At 35.8% G+C, this 17741-nt stretch overlaps 1 protein-coding gene and 1 non-coding gene across 2 annotated transcripts in view; one reads left to right on the top strand and one right to left on the bottom strand.

Annotated features, from left to right (window-relative positions):
- Positions 1-6676: 6676 nt before the first annotated feature.
- TRNAS-UGA (transfer RNA serine (anticodon UGA)) lies at positions 6677-6758 on the top strand. The gene has a single exon. It is a non-coding gene; the product is annotated as a tRNA-Ser (tRNA).
- Positions 6759-11353: 4595 nt separating this feature from the next.
- Positions 11354-17741, bottom strand: part of ALATS (Alanyl-tRNA synthetase) — a 28340-nt gene continuing 21952 nt past the window's right edge. The window contains exons 13-23 of the mRNA XM_006826608.4: positions 17339-17461; positions 16719-16859; positions 16496-16567; positions 16335-16410; positions 15869-16011; positions 15679-15787; positions 14904-15091; positions 13524-13613; positions 13035-13220; positions 12108-12284; positions 11354-11729 (exon numbers count right to left, since the gene is read on the bottom strand). Coding sequence (XP_006826671.2) covers positions 11658-11729; positions 12108-12284; positions 13035-13220; positions 13524-13613; positions 14904-15091; positions 15679-15787; positions 15869-16011; positions 16335-16410; positions 16496-16567; positions 16719-16859; positions 17339-17461 — 1377 coding nt within the window. The 3' untranslated portion in view covers positions 11354-11657. The remainder of the gene's footprint in view (positions 11730-12107; positions 12285-13034; positions 13221-13523; positions 13614-14903; positions 15092-15678; positions 15788-15868; positions 16012-16334; positions 16411-16495; positions 16568-16718; positions 16860-17338; positions 17462-17741) is intronic.

Below are 17741 nucleotides of genomic sequence, written 5' to 3'. Positions count from 1 at the left end.
TACTTCTATACTATCATAGCATGACAAGATTATACTCAATTTTGTATATACGTCGTTAATGCCTGACCTCTATGTTGATGCAGGCATGAGTTAGGCATAAGCTTATTCATGAGAAAATTATGTTGCTTCTAAGCTATTGGCTTTGTGAAAATGTGAACATTTTTGCAGTAGAAGAATCATAAGTGAAAGGGTCCATCCAGATGATGATTATATAGTGATATCTATATTAATATGCTTTCTTTGCTCTGACATACTGGATTAGATGCAATCTTAATGGCTCTTTAGTTATATGCATACAAGGGTGAAAACAAAATATCAAAGTTACTAAGGAGAGTATGAAACTAAACATTCTCTCTGGCAATAGAGGAAATAACATGGCATTTAGCTTCAATGCTTGCTTATAATGTCATGTTTCTTCATCTTCCACGAGTTCAAAAAAGAGTTCATTAATATAGAATAGCTAGTAATAGAGTAGCATCTCTCAATTGGCATCCACATAGTCAGTAAGCTCTAAAGAGGATGTGGATAAGAAGAACCATCACCAAATGGATGCACCTTAAACATTATAGAGGATTTGGTGAATGGCTTAGAGATGGGGTAGCCAAGGATCTGATAAAAATGGCGCTCATCACATGGAGGGTTGCGCTATATCTGGGCATGTTGTGGTGAGATACATGATAAACTCAAAAAAGGGATCTGCAACATCAGTAGATAGTTTGACATTCAGCTCTAACGGAGTGTTGAAAACCTTGGCATTGGTAAATCTAGCACTAGAAACATTGCAAGCACATTTTTTGTTGGCTGACGTAAAAACCTTGCATAGAACCATTGATATCGAGGCTAAAGAAACAGGAGCTTCCCAAGAATCGTTCATCTAAACTGTTCTTGCACTCTAGATTCACATCTTTGATTGAGATGAGGTGATCTCAAGAGATTGAGAATATCATATAGTAAAATAATGTGAACGCTGCAACTTGTCATACAAACAAAGACGGATTAATCATATCCTAGTTGTAAGAATGGTAATATAAAAGCGTTCAAACCATTCACACAGAGCCTGTAATAGCAATGTGCTTTATGAAGTCAATAGACCAAAGAGGGATCTCAAGTAGCAAGTGTGAGTGCTTGACACATGTAAACTTCCTCCTAGATGTCTTTATCAAGGAAGGCATTTTTGGCATCCATTCATTATGTACTCCAGTCACAAAGTGATGTCAGTCAAGAAGAGTACGAATAGTGATCTTCTTGACAATTAGGACATAAATTTTTCATTTATTAATTCCATACTCTTTATGCATATCCTTGAACAACTAACTGCACCTTGTCACAATATCCTTTTCTGACAATGAGTTCAGTATTTTGACCTTAAATAATGATGTACAATAATTGCATATACAACTCTGAATCTATGGGGGTGTTTCAAGCAATTATCAATTGCATAGTTTATAGTAGTTAAAGAAAATTAGTTTCTTGCAATGATTAGTAGTGTGTCCTTGTTTTTTTTATTTATAATGAGTGTCCTTTTTGTTTGCATAAGTTGTATTGCAATTGCTCATAGTTGCAACCTTTATTGAGACTTTAAGAACGTGTAGAGTGTTGGAATTCCGGTGGAATTGCTAATGCCCTGCATCAGGGCGAAAGCACTGTGGCTCGGTAAAATTAGATACACAGTCAATCTTAGAAGGTGGACATGAATGTTCTTAATGACTTGCCACGCTCGGAAAGGAGTTTTGAGTCCTCATGTTGTAACACAGAAAGGCGGTCACTTATAGCCATGGCATGATGGTCTCAGACCTTAACCATCAGGCGCTAAGCCATCAAGAGGCCCTGGAGGATAACAAGATACCTGCATGACCTGGGTAAAAAATTCATAAAAAGTAGATCCTTTACTTAATGTAGCATTCATTCTCTCAATAGGGTTGTAAAACCGAAACGAATTGAATGACATTGTTTTGGCGTATGTCTAGACTGCCGCTGAGATTCCAATCCGGAAACAGAATATGACACCCTGTGGTTGACATTTCGACCCTGCCATTGGTGCTTGAAAAGTGGACCTTCATCTTCATATTCAGAAGATGAACAGTGAAGCCTATACTATTTGTATTCATGAGATGAACAGTCAAGCCTAGTATTTATTTCCAAGGATGGACTCTTAGTAATTGGAAAGGATAATCCCATTATGGAGTCTTCATATTCGTACATGAACAATCTTTGGTGGATTCTTCATATTTGGAAGGTGAAATGGAATTCAAAATGATAGGACTCTGCTACGCATTCAGAAGGTGAAAAGTCCTTTGTGGAATTTGAAGGGAGAGTTTCATGAAGTTGGGCAAGTCCATGAATGGAATATGAAAAGATAAGAATTTGGAAGGTCATTTGCCTCTTGGGATTCTAGAATATGTGGGGACCTGTAGGGACCTCGTAGAACTATCAGTAGTGGACTGGTGGACCAACTCTCATGGTTTTAAACTCATAATGAAGGTTGTATCTTGGTGTCTACACCTAGAACCTCCGTTCACCATAGTTGGTTTTCTTAATAGGTGGAGAGGGAGTGCTGATCTTAAGTCCTCACAGGTTAAGCCCTAAACTTCCATCCATGTGAATCTAAGTCCCTAGAGGTCATGCCAGGTTATCTATTGGCATTCTATTCAGTTTCCCTATGAGTTGGGTTTGTGTTCTACAAGGTGCAGAAAATTTATAGATGGCATATAGAAATTTACAAGTCATTAATTCAAGGACCCAGAAGTATCAAATTTTTGCAACTTCTCTCTCGTTGAATGATCTCCAAGTCTAATTTGTGCTATTAAAGTTTAAAATCTTTTTAAGTCTACTTTGCTGTTAAAGTTTCGCCATAAAATTCTCTCTCTAAGTTGCGAACTGAAAACTGGTTATATACTGTGCATAGTTGTTAACAGAATGTGACGTGATAAATTTAAGTTCGGCAGAAATTTGTTTCTAAGGAATACTTTACTCATTTGAAAAATATTTTAGTCTATTTTATGCACACCAAAATTCAGATAAAAATGATTTGCGAGTTATGAGATAGATTTGTTTTAGTATTTGATGCTCCTTAGATTGCATCTAGAAGCTTCTCCGTTTCGTCACTTTTCGGTTTAGGGAAAGCTTTCTATGTTCCCCCTACAAGATAGAAGTTCTATTTTCCCCCTACCATCCAGCCGTCCATTTTTTAACAAGAGAGCCACTCACTTTTTGATCTTAGATCCGACATCCCAAAGTATTTTATTTTTAGTTTTTTTAATACATGTTTTCTGAATATGAAATTTGGTATGTGTCATCTTCTCATTGGGGCGCACCTATGAAAAATATTAACAATAATTTTTCGTTAAAAAAACAATTACCAAAATACCTTTTGAAAATGCCGGGGGTATTTTGGTCATTTTATTTTATTGAAAATATTTTTTTTATATTCTTTGTTAGTGCGAGTTTAATAGATGAATGGACGTCCAAAATTTGGTGTCAAAATAGTTTATAGAAAATCAAATTAAAAGTAAAATAGTATACAGACGTGACATTGTGATTGGGGCAATCTTAACCCTCCATTAAAAATGGATGGTTGGATAAGGGGGAGGATAGAACTTGTATGTTGTAGGGGGAACATAGAAATTTCGGTTTATACGTAAACTCTAAAACAACATTAGTGTTATATAGGTGAAATTTTCTATGCTAGATTTGCAAGCCTCAAGAAATGCTAAATGTGTCTCCTAAGCAAGGAGATCAAAGAGAGCATCATCCAGTGATACGGTAGGATTGTGATGCATAATTGATGCTCTCACGCTTTTAAACTAACAAGCATAGCTCCACAAGAAAGTAAGAATGGATTTTTGCTTTATCAATACCCTCGAGCAATATTTATTTGAGAATAGATCTTCTTTAAGTCAGCTCACATGATTTTATTACTTAAACTAATTTGTGTAGTTGAACTAAAATTTGTGCTCTATCGGATTCATGATTAATGTCACAATCTATGACAATCAAACGATTGCACCCATTCTCACCAACAGGTTACGGCATGCACCAATCTATGGAAGCCCATAATTTTCTTCTTGGGAGGAAACATCTCATTTGAGGACTATAGACTATTGTTCTTTCCAACGAGACACACTGTGTGATTGTTCTCTTTGTGGCACCCATAGACCAATACAAGATAGGATGATGCCTTTGTCTAACACCATAGGCATCTCAATACAACATAAATGAGCACAAGAACAAGATATACGAGGAACACATGGAGGTGATATACTTTGCACGACTATGATTTCCCTTTTTAAAGCTGATTGTTTTTTTTTTTTTTTGCATGTCGAGCGTTCGATGCTACTCCTTTAAGTCTCTCTTTTGATTATTAGAACTAGGTGGATACTACACAACATGAATCCCTAGTGTTGATAGATAACTCTAAGAGTTCTCACTTTTTCCGATAAGGGGATATGTTGCAATGATTCTTTGGAAGATGCACTTTTACTGACAGAGGTGGGTAAGTCTAGGAAAGTTACATCCAACTAACTCCTTTTATTTCTAAAAGGAGATCCTCACTTTTGTGATTCTCTGCACATGTAGGTGCACATAAAGATATCGGCCCCAACCTCAACAGCGATGCATTGGAATGCAAGAACTCTCTCGTACGGTATTAGGGATGTGCCATGTGAGTAACCACATTAAGCTTCTCTCAAATTTCAAATTAACCTAAAACACCTCTTCTCTCTTATCCAAAACAACTCCAACCTGCCCCACTAGATATACTTGGCCACACCAAATTGAGCATCTCAATTAATCCCCCTGGGCTATTTAGTGCTTAGGCTCAACCCTTTTGTGCACACATGGTTACCTCGTCCAAGAAATATAGTTCTAATGCGCATCAAGAATTCATTTGCAAAATATTTTATACTTTTCGAAAACATTTTGCAAAAGAACATCTTGGATAAAAAGAAATTTTAAATAGCTGATCAGCTAATGAGCATCATGTGTACTAGCTCTTTGAGTGTCAATTGTAGTGTGATGTCAAAGGCCTTTTCCCGGTTTTACTATTATTCCATTTTGACTTAACCACTTTCTTAGTTGTGCTCCTAGCCAAATCATGCATGATTATAGAGAGAAACACTAAAATATTGACATTGAGCCTCCACTTCTTAATATAGTTTCAAGTTTTCTGAGGGAACCTAAGGTCATATGGTGACCCGATATTCTTGTACGGTGTAATAGGGAACATGGATCATCATACATACTACTTTATATAAAGTAATGACAGTCTTTTAAGCACGTGTGTTGTGAGTCACACATGACGATGTCATGAGCGACAACCCTTCCTGCAATGCTTCACATCAACCCATATACTTTGATTCTAAGTTGGACATGCCGCTCATGTTTCTTTCTAGTTGCACCAAGAAATCACTTCACTTCCGAAGTGAAGACAGTTGCTGATGTGAACTATCTATAGTCTAGTTCACCTATCCAATTAGACTTACTCTATCCTCATAGTTTGAAATCATTTTTCAGAATGATCTACAAGGAGTCTATGATTATCTGGACATATCAAAGTATTCTATTCACAACCTACCACGCTTCTGGACCTAGATTGCATTGGTCACTACAGTGACAAGTCCTACGGGACATCCGGTCATGTTCCCCAATTTGTTATACATAAGACTGCCTACTGTAGGGTACACTAATTATCTTTTTCATTTATTAGCATCCATCTATGGACAAAATTTAGTCTGAGCACATGACCTTTCTTGACAGGAGTAATATTGGGCCCCACCATCTTTATTGTTCTATGATTTTCCTACTATATGTAACTTAAGATGAAGTTAAGGAACCTCTTACAATGATTAAGCCTAATCCCAACATCGTACACACATGATATACCTTGTCTTGCATGCAAATCGAAATTAGAGGACATCCACTCCTAAGCGGTATCGATCATCTCCTTGTCATTTTTTGCCATTAGGACCTCTGGCAATTGTAGTGAATACAAGCCATCTAGATTGCCTCCTATCATGCAGTCTCGACCATCCTTCCTATACTATTTCACAATCTAAATGGCTCATAAAATAATTATCCTTAGTTTCGCAACCTTTCTATATTTCCCCTCCTTATCTAGCCGTCCGATCTAAATGAGCTGAGATGGATCCAATTACCATGTCATCCCTCTACACTATTTTATTTTTAATATTTTTTTTACGAACCATTTTAACGCCAACTTTTGGGTGTCCACTCCTCTCTTAAACTCATATGTGGAAAAACTATAAAACAAATATTCCCAATAAAATAAAATAACCACAATACCTTTGAAAGTTTTATGGGAAGTTTGGTCATTTTATTTTATTGAAAATACTTTTTTATATTTCTTTTAGGTGTCTCCCAATGAGATGATGGTACATACCAAATTTCACATTCATATAATTTGTAAAATAAAATAAAAATACTTTGAGATATCGGATTTAGATCAAACAGCCATTGACTTATTTGCTTGGCTGGATGGGGAAGTATAGAAATCTCATCCAATAGCGAAAGTAGATAAGCCTTTCTCTTTACTATTCATAAATATCTTGAATATTCTATTCCGAAATATCTTGAACATGCTAGTTGAGTGAGTCATAAAATCGCTGTCTATGGAGATTAAATGATATATATAAATAAGCTTGCCAGTTAAATTACATATGTCGATATGTCCGAGTGGTTAAGGAGACAGACTTGAAATCTGTTGGGCTACGCCCGCGCAGGTTCGAACCCTGCTGTCGACGTTTTTATTTCTTATTATTTTATTTATGTTTGCTTTCATTTCGAGTTTCGAGCCGTCCATATGGCCATAGATTTTTATTCCTTTTTATTTTATTTATGTTTGCTTTGATTTCGAGCCGTCCATATGGCTATAAATAAATGAAAAAACAAATCCATATGGCTATAAATAAATGGAAAACCAAATCTCCACAGTTTGGTGTAAACAACACGCGCACCTCCAAATTTAATCGTAACATATAATTTTGGTGTAAATTTTTTTTAGAATTATCTAAAAATATATTTTTATATCTAATTATAAAAATTTTAACTTCAAAAATGGTTTAAAAAACGGATCGGTGACCCAGATCGGGCACCTAAAAACCGATTCGGATCTGGAATCAACGATCCGGATAGGAAATCGGGTGAATCGGTCAGAATAAAGCTTCAAAAAAATCCAAAAAAATTATTAAAATTCATTATAAATATTATTTTTTAGGAATTCAATAAGAAATGAAGGTAAAATGGACACTATTTATGGGACTCAAAATCTCTTCTTTCTTTCTTTTTTTCTTCATATTCATACGTCTCGATGTCGAGATGATCAATTAGAGGGTTTTTCAACTCTAAAACAACCCTTTTTGATGGATTTTTGAGATACATATGTAATTCTATATTTTAAAATTACAACTTTATATGAACTTTTTTCGTATTTTATTTATTTATAGTTGTGCCCAACATTCAATTGACCCTCGTCGAATGTAATTGTATGGTTGCGTAAGTCTCAAGAATGACAAGAAACCTTTACTCTCGAATAACTGAAAATGCGAAAGAAGATAAGATGAATATGGAAGGTCTCCCTTTAACGTGAGATTTATAAGGTTGTCTCCTAACACTATAGAAGTAAGGTGTTAAAATTTGCTTAGAGAAATCTTTGTTGGATATGATGGCGTGAAAATCTATTTCTGTCCCAAGTTTTAAATTTTAAAAACGGTATTGAGTAGATTAATAAACATTTGGAAATCTTAAAAATAGATGGTCCAAAAAACTTGTTATAAGATATACTACTTTTTGGATTTGAAATTCGTTTTCTTTTTCATGTCCATAAGATCAAGATGATTAATTTGGAGGGTTCTCCAACACTGGAACCAATGAGTTAAAATCATATCGGTGATCCAGATCAGGCACCTCAAAAACCAGTCCGGATTGTTGGATTGGCCAAATCGATTGGATTTGGCTTTAAAAAAATTCCAAAAATATATAAAAAGTGTTAGTGTACTTTTGGAAATCACATTGTTTCTTCAAACAAAAAAAAAAAAAAAAATATATATATATATATATATATATATATATATATCCTAATTTCACATTGAATTTAAAATACATCTCAATTTTATAAATTTCAAATTAACAAATTATAAATATAAGTTTTAAAACATACTTAGTCGAGCAAAGATCTCATTTTACAAGATTGCTAAAATCATTACGTTTTAGGAAAAATAAGTTAACATTATTTATCTATTCTACATGAAATAAAATCATTAGTTTTTAATCAATTAAAGATAGCACATATAATACCTATTGGAAAAAAGAGATTAGGAAAGGTAATCTACAAAGTTCATAGGAATGCACTATGAGAATGGGTTGAGGCCTTGGTGGTAGTAACAATGAACTCTATGATGGAGTCTTTGACTTCATTCTCACCAAGGGGTAGGGCCCAAATCCCCGCTGACTTTTAACCTTTATACTTACCAAAACAATGCAATGCATATTTCTTGTTTATACTTACCAAAACAATGCAATGCATATTTCTTTTTTTTTTTGGGGGGGTTGATTAGTCCTAAAATGGTCTTGGGTAGGGTAATACTCCATGTTAACCTCATGGTCTTGAAGTTATGGGCAACATATGGGCTATAGAAAATAACTCACAAGAACTGTGCAATATCAATTGTAGACCCGGTTTCTATACGATCAAGCCTGCATATGTAGAAGTGCAGGCCTCTTAATAAATCTATTTTAGAGATGGATTTTAGGGCTCAATTTTTAATGACATGTAATCTCTAACATAGAGATCATGAATGTGAAAAAATTAATAAATTTAAAAACTAGATATAATAATTCTAGTAAGAAAACATTTGAACTGTTAGTTTCCATTGTTTTTAGATGGAACACGTACTTGCATCCAACTTTAAGATAGATGCTTTACATTTTCTAGACCGCATATATAGAAATGCGGTCCAGCCCGCATGAAACAGTTTTCCTTTCAATATTGAGGAGAGATTGAAAAGATGAAAACAAATATTACTATGGTTACATAGCGGTATCCTATGAGTCATATGATCATTGTCATAACTATAAATATGTCTTTCATTTATTGTGCAATCAATGGGTCAAATGTTGATGGAGGAGAACGCCTCATCCTCATTGGGTTATGATGAAAAATATAAACTGTATAACACAACATATAGCTAATAGAAATTGCTTAGTGTTGAAATATGAGTGAGGGAGAGAACTATAAATGAGTGGAAAATTACATTAATCAATTCCCTAAAAGAAAAGCAGCACATAAATTACCATCAAGAGATCAGCTCAACATCAGAAGTTCACATGATTATGTAAGAAAGTTCTCTAAAACCTTGCAAGTATTCAAGCTTAGATGTATACAAACTTGCCCAATTGCACATCTTCTCATAACCCTTGCAATTGTTCGAAATTTAAATATAGCATGTGCTAAACTATAAGGGTGGCTTTCTTAGGTAACTTTAGAAAACTGAAGAAAGAAGGGAAATACATAACAAAGAGCAAACGAAGAGAAAAGAAAAGAAATTTTCATGATATAATTTATCAGGATTTCACTATTGAAGATATAGAAAGAATAACATATATATATATATATATATATATATAGAGAGAGAGAGAGAGAGAGAGAGAGAGAGAGTATTTTCTAACAGATGGAAAGATAATCCTGAATGCCCTTTAGCTTTAGCGCTTATTAGATTATATAGAGTATTTCAGATTTAATTGTAAAACATTTATAACCATGTAAAATACTCACTTAAGAGCATTTGTCAAACATTTTGCGTTTTTATTAGAACACAAGAATTTTATTGCTCCTTTTATTAATGAAAGTAGCCGTTAGCATTCCAAAACAAAAAAAACAAAGAATTTAAATAAAAATAAAACTATAAATCTCTCTTTGACAATAATTTTTAACAGTGTATATTTTTACCCGAAAAAACAACACAGGTTAGAACGTGCAGCTCACTGCTGGTTTCTCAAAAAAGAAAGAGAACAACTTGAATATCTTGTGCTTGAATTTCCCGGAGTACAATGCAGCCACCGTAAAAAAAAAAAAACCAGGTATAACATCATATGAGACGGGCTGGCCCTAAAATGGTAATGGCTGTTATATTGGGAAGATGGGCATTTAAACCCAAAAAAAAAAAAAAAGCGTAGAGTCAACGCAGGAAATAATTGAATAAATGGAAAAAACCACTGAAAATGCTTCACAAATTATACTTCTAATTGTTAAATAAGGCTTTCAAAATAACGGATATGTATCACATTTTGCAAATAACAGCTACAAATTCATTCAATTTTTGCTGTCAAAGTATTTTTTTTTATGAATGAAAGCTGAGAGTCACCATCATCGGCATGAGATCAAACAATAACAGTTATTGTGTGTAAAACTGCCTGCAATGGCTTGAATCGGAGAACATCAATTTACGGGTAAAAAACAGGTCAAGTCAACCCGTTAGACAACCTGGGTCTAGGTTCAGCCCGGACCTGGCAGGTCAAATCCGAGTTTAACGTGCCTGGATCGGCTCCCTGATCCTGCTGGGTCGCCCATCTTACCCCCGGATTCCACTACCATGAAGTGGGTATATAAGTTGACACAAACGTAAACGAGTCAAAAGATAGCAACATTAAGGACTCTTTGTTAATCGTGAAAGCACTTTCCAGAAGCCCTGGGAAAGCTCGTTCGCATTTGCTTGGGAAAGAGCTCTGGCACAAACTACATACGACGCTGATTTCTCTGGAAGAGATTGCAAAAAGGGAGTCCCTAGCTGCTCACTTTTCAGATAAACATGCATGTAAACTACCTCACTTTTCCAAAAAGGTCAAATGATGAGCAACGGGGGAACACATTTCTACATTTGCATCCCCCTGGGCATAAACTATCCATCCAAAGATGGGTGGAAATGATAGTTCCTCAAAAAAATAAAAAGACAGTAAAATCAAGAGTTTAATAATTTTCTTCAAAAATTATGCATGTAGAACACCGAAAACTAGCATCTCACATAGCACTTTCTGGCAAAACCAACATGCCCCAAGTTGTGTAGGTACATATGCAACTGCGTACATATATTATTCCAATATTTTTCCATATCAAGTACATCACAAGAATTTAAGAGAGAGACTGTGTGTGCGTGTGTGATTGTGTAACCAGAAACGAAGTTCTACAAAGTATAAAAAACAGACTATCCATGTAGAGTGAATGAAAAAGAAAGTCATAATTTATAAGAGCAACAATAGCCAGGCTGGTAAATGAAGCTGAAGAAAAAGAAGAAACGTAGCACAAACAAAAAAGGAAACGTCTAAAGCCATTGACAGTTAGATGGGGCTAACAAGATGAATACAAATTATATTGTTAAGCAATACTTTTTGGTATCAATGATGCAACATAGAGACTTAAGAGAGCTCATAAAAGAATTAATAAATGGCAGTATAAAGACTTGGCACAACCCTAAATGATGTATTCAATTATCGTTATCAATGTTTCCTTGCAAGGACCAAAAATTCGTTAGTCAAACAACAAAAACAGTGGAGGCATTTGCCTCGATTTGATATGAAATGTTTCAGCTTCTGCTCTTTTCTTCCCTTTCTTCTCTATATAAATACTTCATTAATCACTATGTTTAAAATTAACTGAGCTTCATTTTTGCAAAGTTCTCCGCGGCCTCCAAGGCATCCGTAACCCTCGAAGCATCGCTTCCCTGAAATGACGACACAGAAATTGGCCCACATTAAATGCAATTTCATAGAATTTTTTTTTTTTTTTGGGGGGTGTGGGGGGGGGGGGGGAAGGTTGGAAAACAAAGCTATTTTCTTCTTTAGGGGGTTGGCTGCAAAAATAAATAGTAATTGGGTTAGTTGTGTTGTGTAGTTTTAAAACTATTGTAGGGTCCATGCCTAGAAAGTATGGTCCAAGGGAGTATGCATAGTTTTCCCTAAAACTTACTGGTATGATGGCTTGCATATGGATACTGACCATTACAACCAGGTTTCTGCTGAAAGTTCAATGACTCGGACATTTATGAGCAAAAAATTAAAAGAAATGGGAAAAACAAAAAAGCTACACTCAAGCAAGACACCTGTCCTTGAGCGATTCCACCCTTTCCTCCTCCCCCCTTTCCTTTGAGAGGTTTCAAAGCTGTCCTCAACCACTCCAATGGGAGCAAACCTTTCTTTTCTACAGTGTCCGGTACCCCTGTATAAACCACGGCCTTGTTGGATGTTGCATCAGTGCTTATTATCATGATAGGTATCCCCTGCAAATTCACATTGAAGATGTGACAATATAGTTACATTTCACATGATAAGGGTCATAGCAATAGCAGTTGTACTAATCGTAATATTTAAGTATATACAGTAGTATTAATAGTAGTATTATTTAAATATATATAGTAGTCCTAGGGGCTGAGGTAACCTCATTGAAAATCAGGTCGTCACCATCCAACGAAACGATGGACACTACTGAACATTAGACAGAAAGTGGGGCCCACCAAAGAGCCCCAAATAGTCACTTGATCCTCCATTTCATTGTGTTATAGACTATAAGGTATAGAGTGTAGACTCCAGAGTATAACCTCCTCTCCCAGGGTCAAAAGGGCTTTTCTCTAATATTGCGTATGGAGTATAACCTTGTGCATGGAGCTACTTTATAATGTCCTCAACAATAATAACAAAAACAATAAATACAACTCCGGTTTCCAACAGCTGACTGGCATCTAGTCACCCATCAGACAGTTGGGTTGTATCATTCCTCAACTCAGTCCATCAAAAGTGAATTGTTGCAAATTTAACATGATAACGTAGCAAACCAACATAATAACATAGCAAACTTTAGGTACAACAAAAACAACAACAATCATCACCATCAACAGCAACAATCATAATCATTAGCATCATTGTCATCATCTACGTATTTGAAGAGGCAAGTAACAACCATCAACAGCAACAATCACAATCATCAGCATCATCGTCATTATCTATGTATTTGATAAGAGGCAAGTAACAACCTTTTGCTTTTCCAGGACTTTTACAACAGCCTCACGGACCGCGCTTGTATCCAAACCAACATCAATTTGTGCCACACAGAAAGGCTTTCCCTCAGAAGCAGCTGTCTCCGCAATTTCAATGGCAGCCTTGATTGCCTTCTGTAGGTTTCCCTCTGCTATCTGCTTTTGTGCTTTCCTAACTTGGTCCTGAAGAAATACATATAGTCCACATAGTCCGTGTCAATTTCACAAATGAACGACTAAGAAATGCGAATGACCCACTTGCAACTAGAAATGACAATGACACTTGCAGCTTCTACTTTTTATCTCTTTCATTGTAATGGTTAATTTCTACTTTTTATCCTTGAAATAAGGAAGTTGAATAAAGTACTCGCCACAATGATATTCAGAACTTTTTACACAAAATTATTATTATAATTCTTTTTTCTTCAACTAAGACAATTCTAGAAGATTTTGTTAAAGGCTGGTGGTTATTTGTGAAGGATATACCTGAAGCTGAGAAATTCTGGCCCTTAAATCAGCTTTCATAGCTGCCGGAATAGCAGCTGCATCCAACCGGCTTTTCAGAGAAGCTACTTTCTGAAAAAAGAAAATGAAGTTTAAATATGAAAATCAATGGTTTACCATAAAAGAATGCTGAAAATATGGATGGGTAAAAATATTTGCAGAAATCTTCTCACATGTGTGAAAAAGAAAACATCAGATTTTGTTGAGTATGACACAAATAACCCCGGCAGAAGCTGGGAACCATCAACAATGAACAGCCAGAGGGATAACAAAAAGAATAATGCTACCAATTAAAAACCAAAAAGAAAAAAAAAATGCATTACTCAAGGACTGATATAAAGTGACCCGTATCTTCTAGCACAAACTTTAAGAATGAATGGATGTTGCATTAAATTGTTATAAGAGTAAAAGAGCTAAGCGTTTTGCCAGCTTGAAACTCAGGATTCAAGATAGAACGCAATGCTAAGCTCTTTTACATTCTTATAAAGTGACCCACATGTTCTGGCACAAAATCAAAGAATGAATGGGTTTTGCATTAAATTGTTAAGAGAGTAAAAGTGCGAAGTATTTTGCCGGCTTGAAACTCAGGACTCAAGATAGGATGCAATGCTGCAACTAGATAAACAATAAATTGTTAAAACGAGGATTTTATAATAGGTGATGCATCAACTAATTCTTTTGTTGCTTGAGATCTTTTCCCTTCAAATAATTAAAGAAGAGTAAGGTAGGTGCAATATAGAGAGTACCAGCACCAATGTTTTATCCATTTTTTACCAATTTTCAAACTTGAGCATCGCAAATAGGACTTTTGCAGTTGAAAAAGCATTAAAAGAACTGAGTCATGAAATATCTAAATAGAACTTATGGCTGATCCATCATATCATTTTCTTTTATTGATCAGCTTAACTTTGGGAATGCAAACTAAGCTATATGTAAATATGGGAAAAGTTTACATAGAGCCGAGGTTCTAAACAATTAAATTAGAGCCCACCTCAAAAATATCACTAGAAGAGATTGTTTTCATGCACAAATATCCTCAAATTGATAATCTCGACATCAAGATGCATGGACATGAGAAAAAAGAGATTTCAAGTTTTGGAAACTGTGCATTTTGTAATGCATTTTGGACTGTCAATTTTTAAGTTTTTTCAAGTTTTCATAGATCTGCTCGATCTACACTATTTTTGAAGCTTTATATTTTATAATTGAAGATTAAGATATATTTTAAGGCTATCACAAGGATTTTCAGTATTCAAACTACATTTCTCGACACTATTTGAAAGTGGGCTCTAATTTGATTGTTTAGAGCCTCGGCACTATACAAACCGCAACCATGTAATATAAGGTTCCAGATAACTGTACCTTCTCTAGTAAACTGCCTTCTCCCATGGATGCTTCATTTATTTCTTCATCAAGGGACTGTGCCGTCTCCATAGCCTTGAAAGCACATTCAGTTGTAACAGCTGTTATCCTACGAACACCCTTCGCAATTCCTTCTTCAGATAACAATGCAAATGCTTTGGCTTCTCTTGTGTTTGATATATGAGTGCCTATCACACAAAAAGAACAAAATCAGAAGTGTGAACAAAAAGGAACCAGCTATAAACAAAAAGCAACCCATAACACCTATTATCCTAATTTGAGAGAGAGAAAGAGAGAGAGCAAGGGAGACATGATTGGCCTTGGACTTAATTACTTAAGACATTGATGATTGCAACACTGCCTCACAACTTACAATCCCATAACTGCCCAAAGAAAAGAGAGAGAGAGAGAGAGAGAGAGAGAGAGAGAGAGAGAGAGAGAGAGACGATAGGATCGGGCTTGGGCACGATTAGTTAAGGCCTTCATAATTGCAACACTGCATCCCAAATTCGAATCCTATAGCTGAACTACCTTAAAAAAAAACAAAGAGAGAGAGAGAGGATAGGATCGGGCTCAGGCTTGGGATTGAATAGTTAAGGCATTGATCATCGCCTGCAGCATCCCAAGTTGAACTAGAAAATAAGAGAAGGGGGGAAGTGGGGGGCGGTGTGTGTGCTCCACTGGATCTTGTTATTGACACGATAAATTTTTTTTGATGAAGTTAACTGTTGTTATTGACACGATAATTTACCACATAAAAGGAAAAAACTATTACCCCCACAAAGTTCAGTAGAAATTGATAGCCATTCTTTGTTCCCTGGGTCAACCAGGATCTCCTCCACTTTCTTGCCAATTGATACAACCCTCACGGGATCAGGATATACCTAGATAAAACAAGCCAGTTAGAGGTTACTACAAACCACAAGAGAATGAGCATCTTGCAAAACATAAGACAAGGAGCTCACTTCTCCAAAGACAGCCCGCAACCCATTGATGCGCTTAGCATCTGCAAGACTCGTCTCACTTGCAAATACATCTAATTCATCTTTGATCTGGTCATTTACAATTGACTCGATCTTTCTCAAATCCTCGGGATGAATAGGTTTCCCTGTTCAAATAACATTGCTATATAGGAGCTGATAAACACGATTTACAGATATTTCACAGTAATGGACATAAGAAGCTAGAAGTAAAGTATATTTTGATATGATGGACCGGGAATAAGGACAGCTCATAGCCCATAGGATCAAAGCCACTCCAATAAAATGATGGACATTAATGGAGAGAGAGTGGGGCCCTCGAGGAATGACTCAGGGTCAATCCAGCAATCTCTCCCATCAGTGTCAATAATACTATTGTACAGCGATGACCCAATGAATGTTGACTCTCCATAATCTCTTGAATTATAGTACACTTCCCCTAAACCATTACCATGAGAGAAATCAAACCGCAACTTTTCAGGAAGAACAATAGAACCCTTTTGATCGACATGGTCACCAAGTACAGCCTGCATGTATAATGCAGCATCCGTAAGCTCTCCAGAAGAATGGAAAAGGTCGGCTAACTTCAAAAGTATAATACAGGTTTCCCACCCTTAGAGCAAAGTTTAACATGTGAGTGCAGGTATGATTAGGTGCAATGAGGGTCCTCCTACCATAGTCAACCTGTTCATACCACAAAGCACAAGTTTCAATGACCATTATAAAGAGAAACATTCATTTCCAATGACCCTTAACAAAAACATAATCTCCAGCGACTACAATTGCAAAAACACATCTGAAGTCAAATAGAAAAGGAGGCAACCACAAGCATTACCTTACAAACTACTTTATCTCCTACACTGAATGTACTTGATCCACCAAGAGAACCAATATGAAGAACAAAGCCTCCAAATATCTGAACATTACTAACTTGAAATGATCCAGATGAGCCTTCAATGGATCCAGTGTCATATATCTGCATATTGATTAAAAATATAGTCAAGAGATCAGTGATATGGACTCAAGTCAAAGGTCACATGAGCAAAATGCAAGATGAATTTAGAACACAAATATGAGAAAGGCATAAGAACAGCGGGGATGGTCAAGTTCATCTCTGAAACCTATCAATAGAATCATTGGGATTGTAAGGTACACAAGAAGTAATAATCGTAACAAAAATAGCTTGAGATATATCACAATAAAGAGTTGTGAAAACTGAATTTATCAACACTGTTTCAGTTTCTACAAAAACGTAGGCATCCATTGACTCCTAACAGGTGACTAATGTCCACAATTCCTTGGTCAATTGAAGTTTGAATGGTTCCCATCATCAATCCTTTGTTGCCCATGGGGGGCTGACATTACTTCTAGCCTGCTGAATGGAAAGTACAAGACAAGTATCTACTTTCCTATTTGTTATTTATCCTGTCCCACATGTAACAGTTGACTTCGTACCTGACCACCTTGTTCTGCATAGAAATTTGTGCTATCCAAAACAATGCCAACTTCCGCACCAGCAGATGCACTCTCCAAAAACTCGGCTCCAGTATATATTGCTTTGATAGTAATCTTGTGATCCTGCTAGTAAAAATAACATATTACTAAATGATTATGTATTTAAAAACTTCCATCCAAAGCAAATCAAAATTTTAAAAACCATTAGGTGCCTATGTGATGCAGGGGGGAGGGGACCGTGAGGCAGGCCCTAACTGTCTAAGCAGGTGCCTTGCTGAATATCATGTTAAATTTAACTGCTTTTCAAAATGATTTCCTGAAGTTCCGAGTTTACTTTGATCTTTCAAAAATAGAATTTATTTAATTTATTATTGATGTTCTTATCTAAAGAAAACACTTACAC

Source organism: Amborella trichopoda, chromosome 12, assembly GCF_054954075.1.
Source record: "Amborella trichopoda isolate Santa Cruz 75 chromosome 12, AtrichopodaSantaCruz75HAP2 v2.0, whole genome shotgun sequence".
Taxonomy (NCBI): domain Eukaryota; kingdom Viridiplantae; phylum Streptophyta; class Magnoliopsida; order Amborellales; family Amborellaceae; genus Amborella; species Amborella trichopoda.
This window is presented reverse-complemented; position numbering and strand designations above follow the sequence as displayed.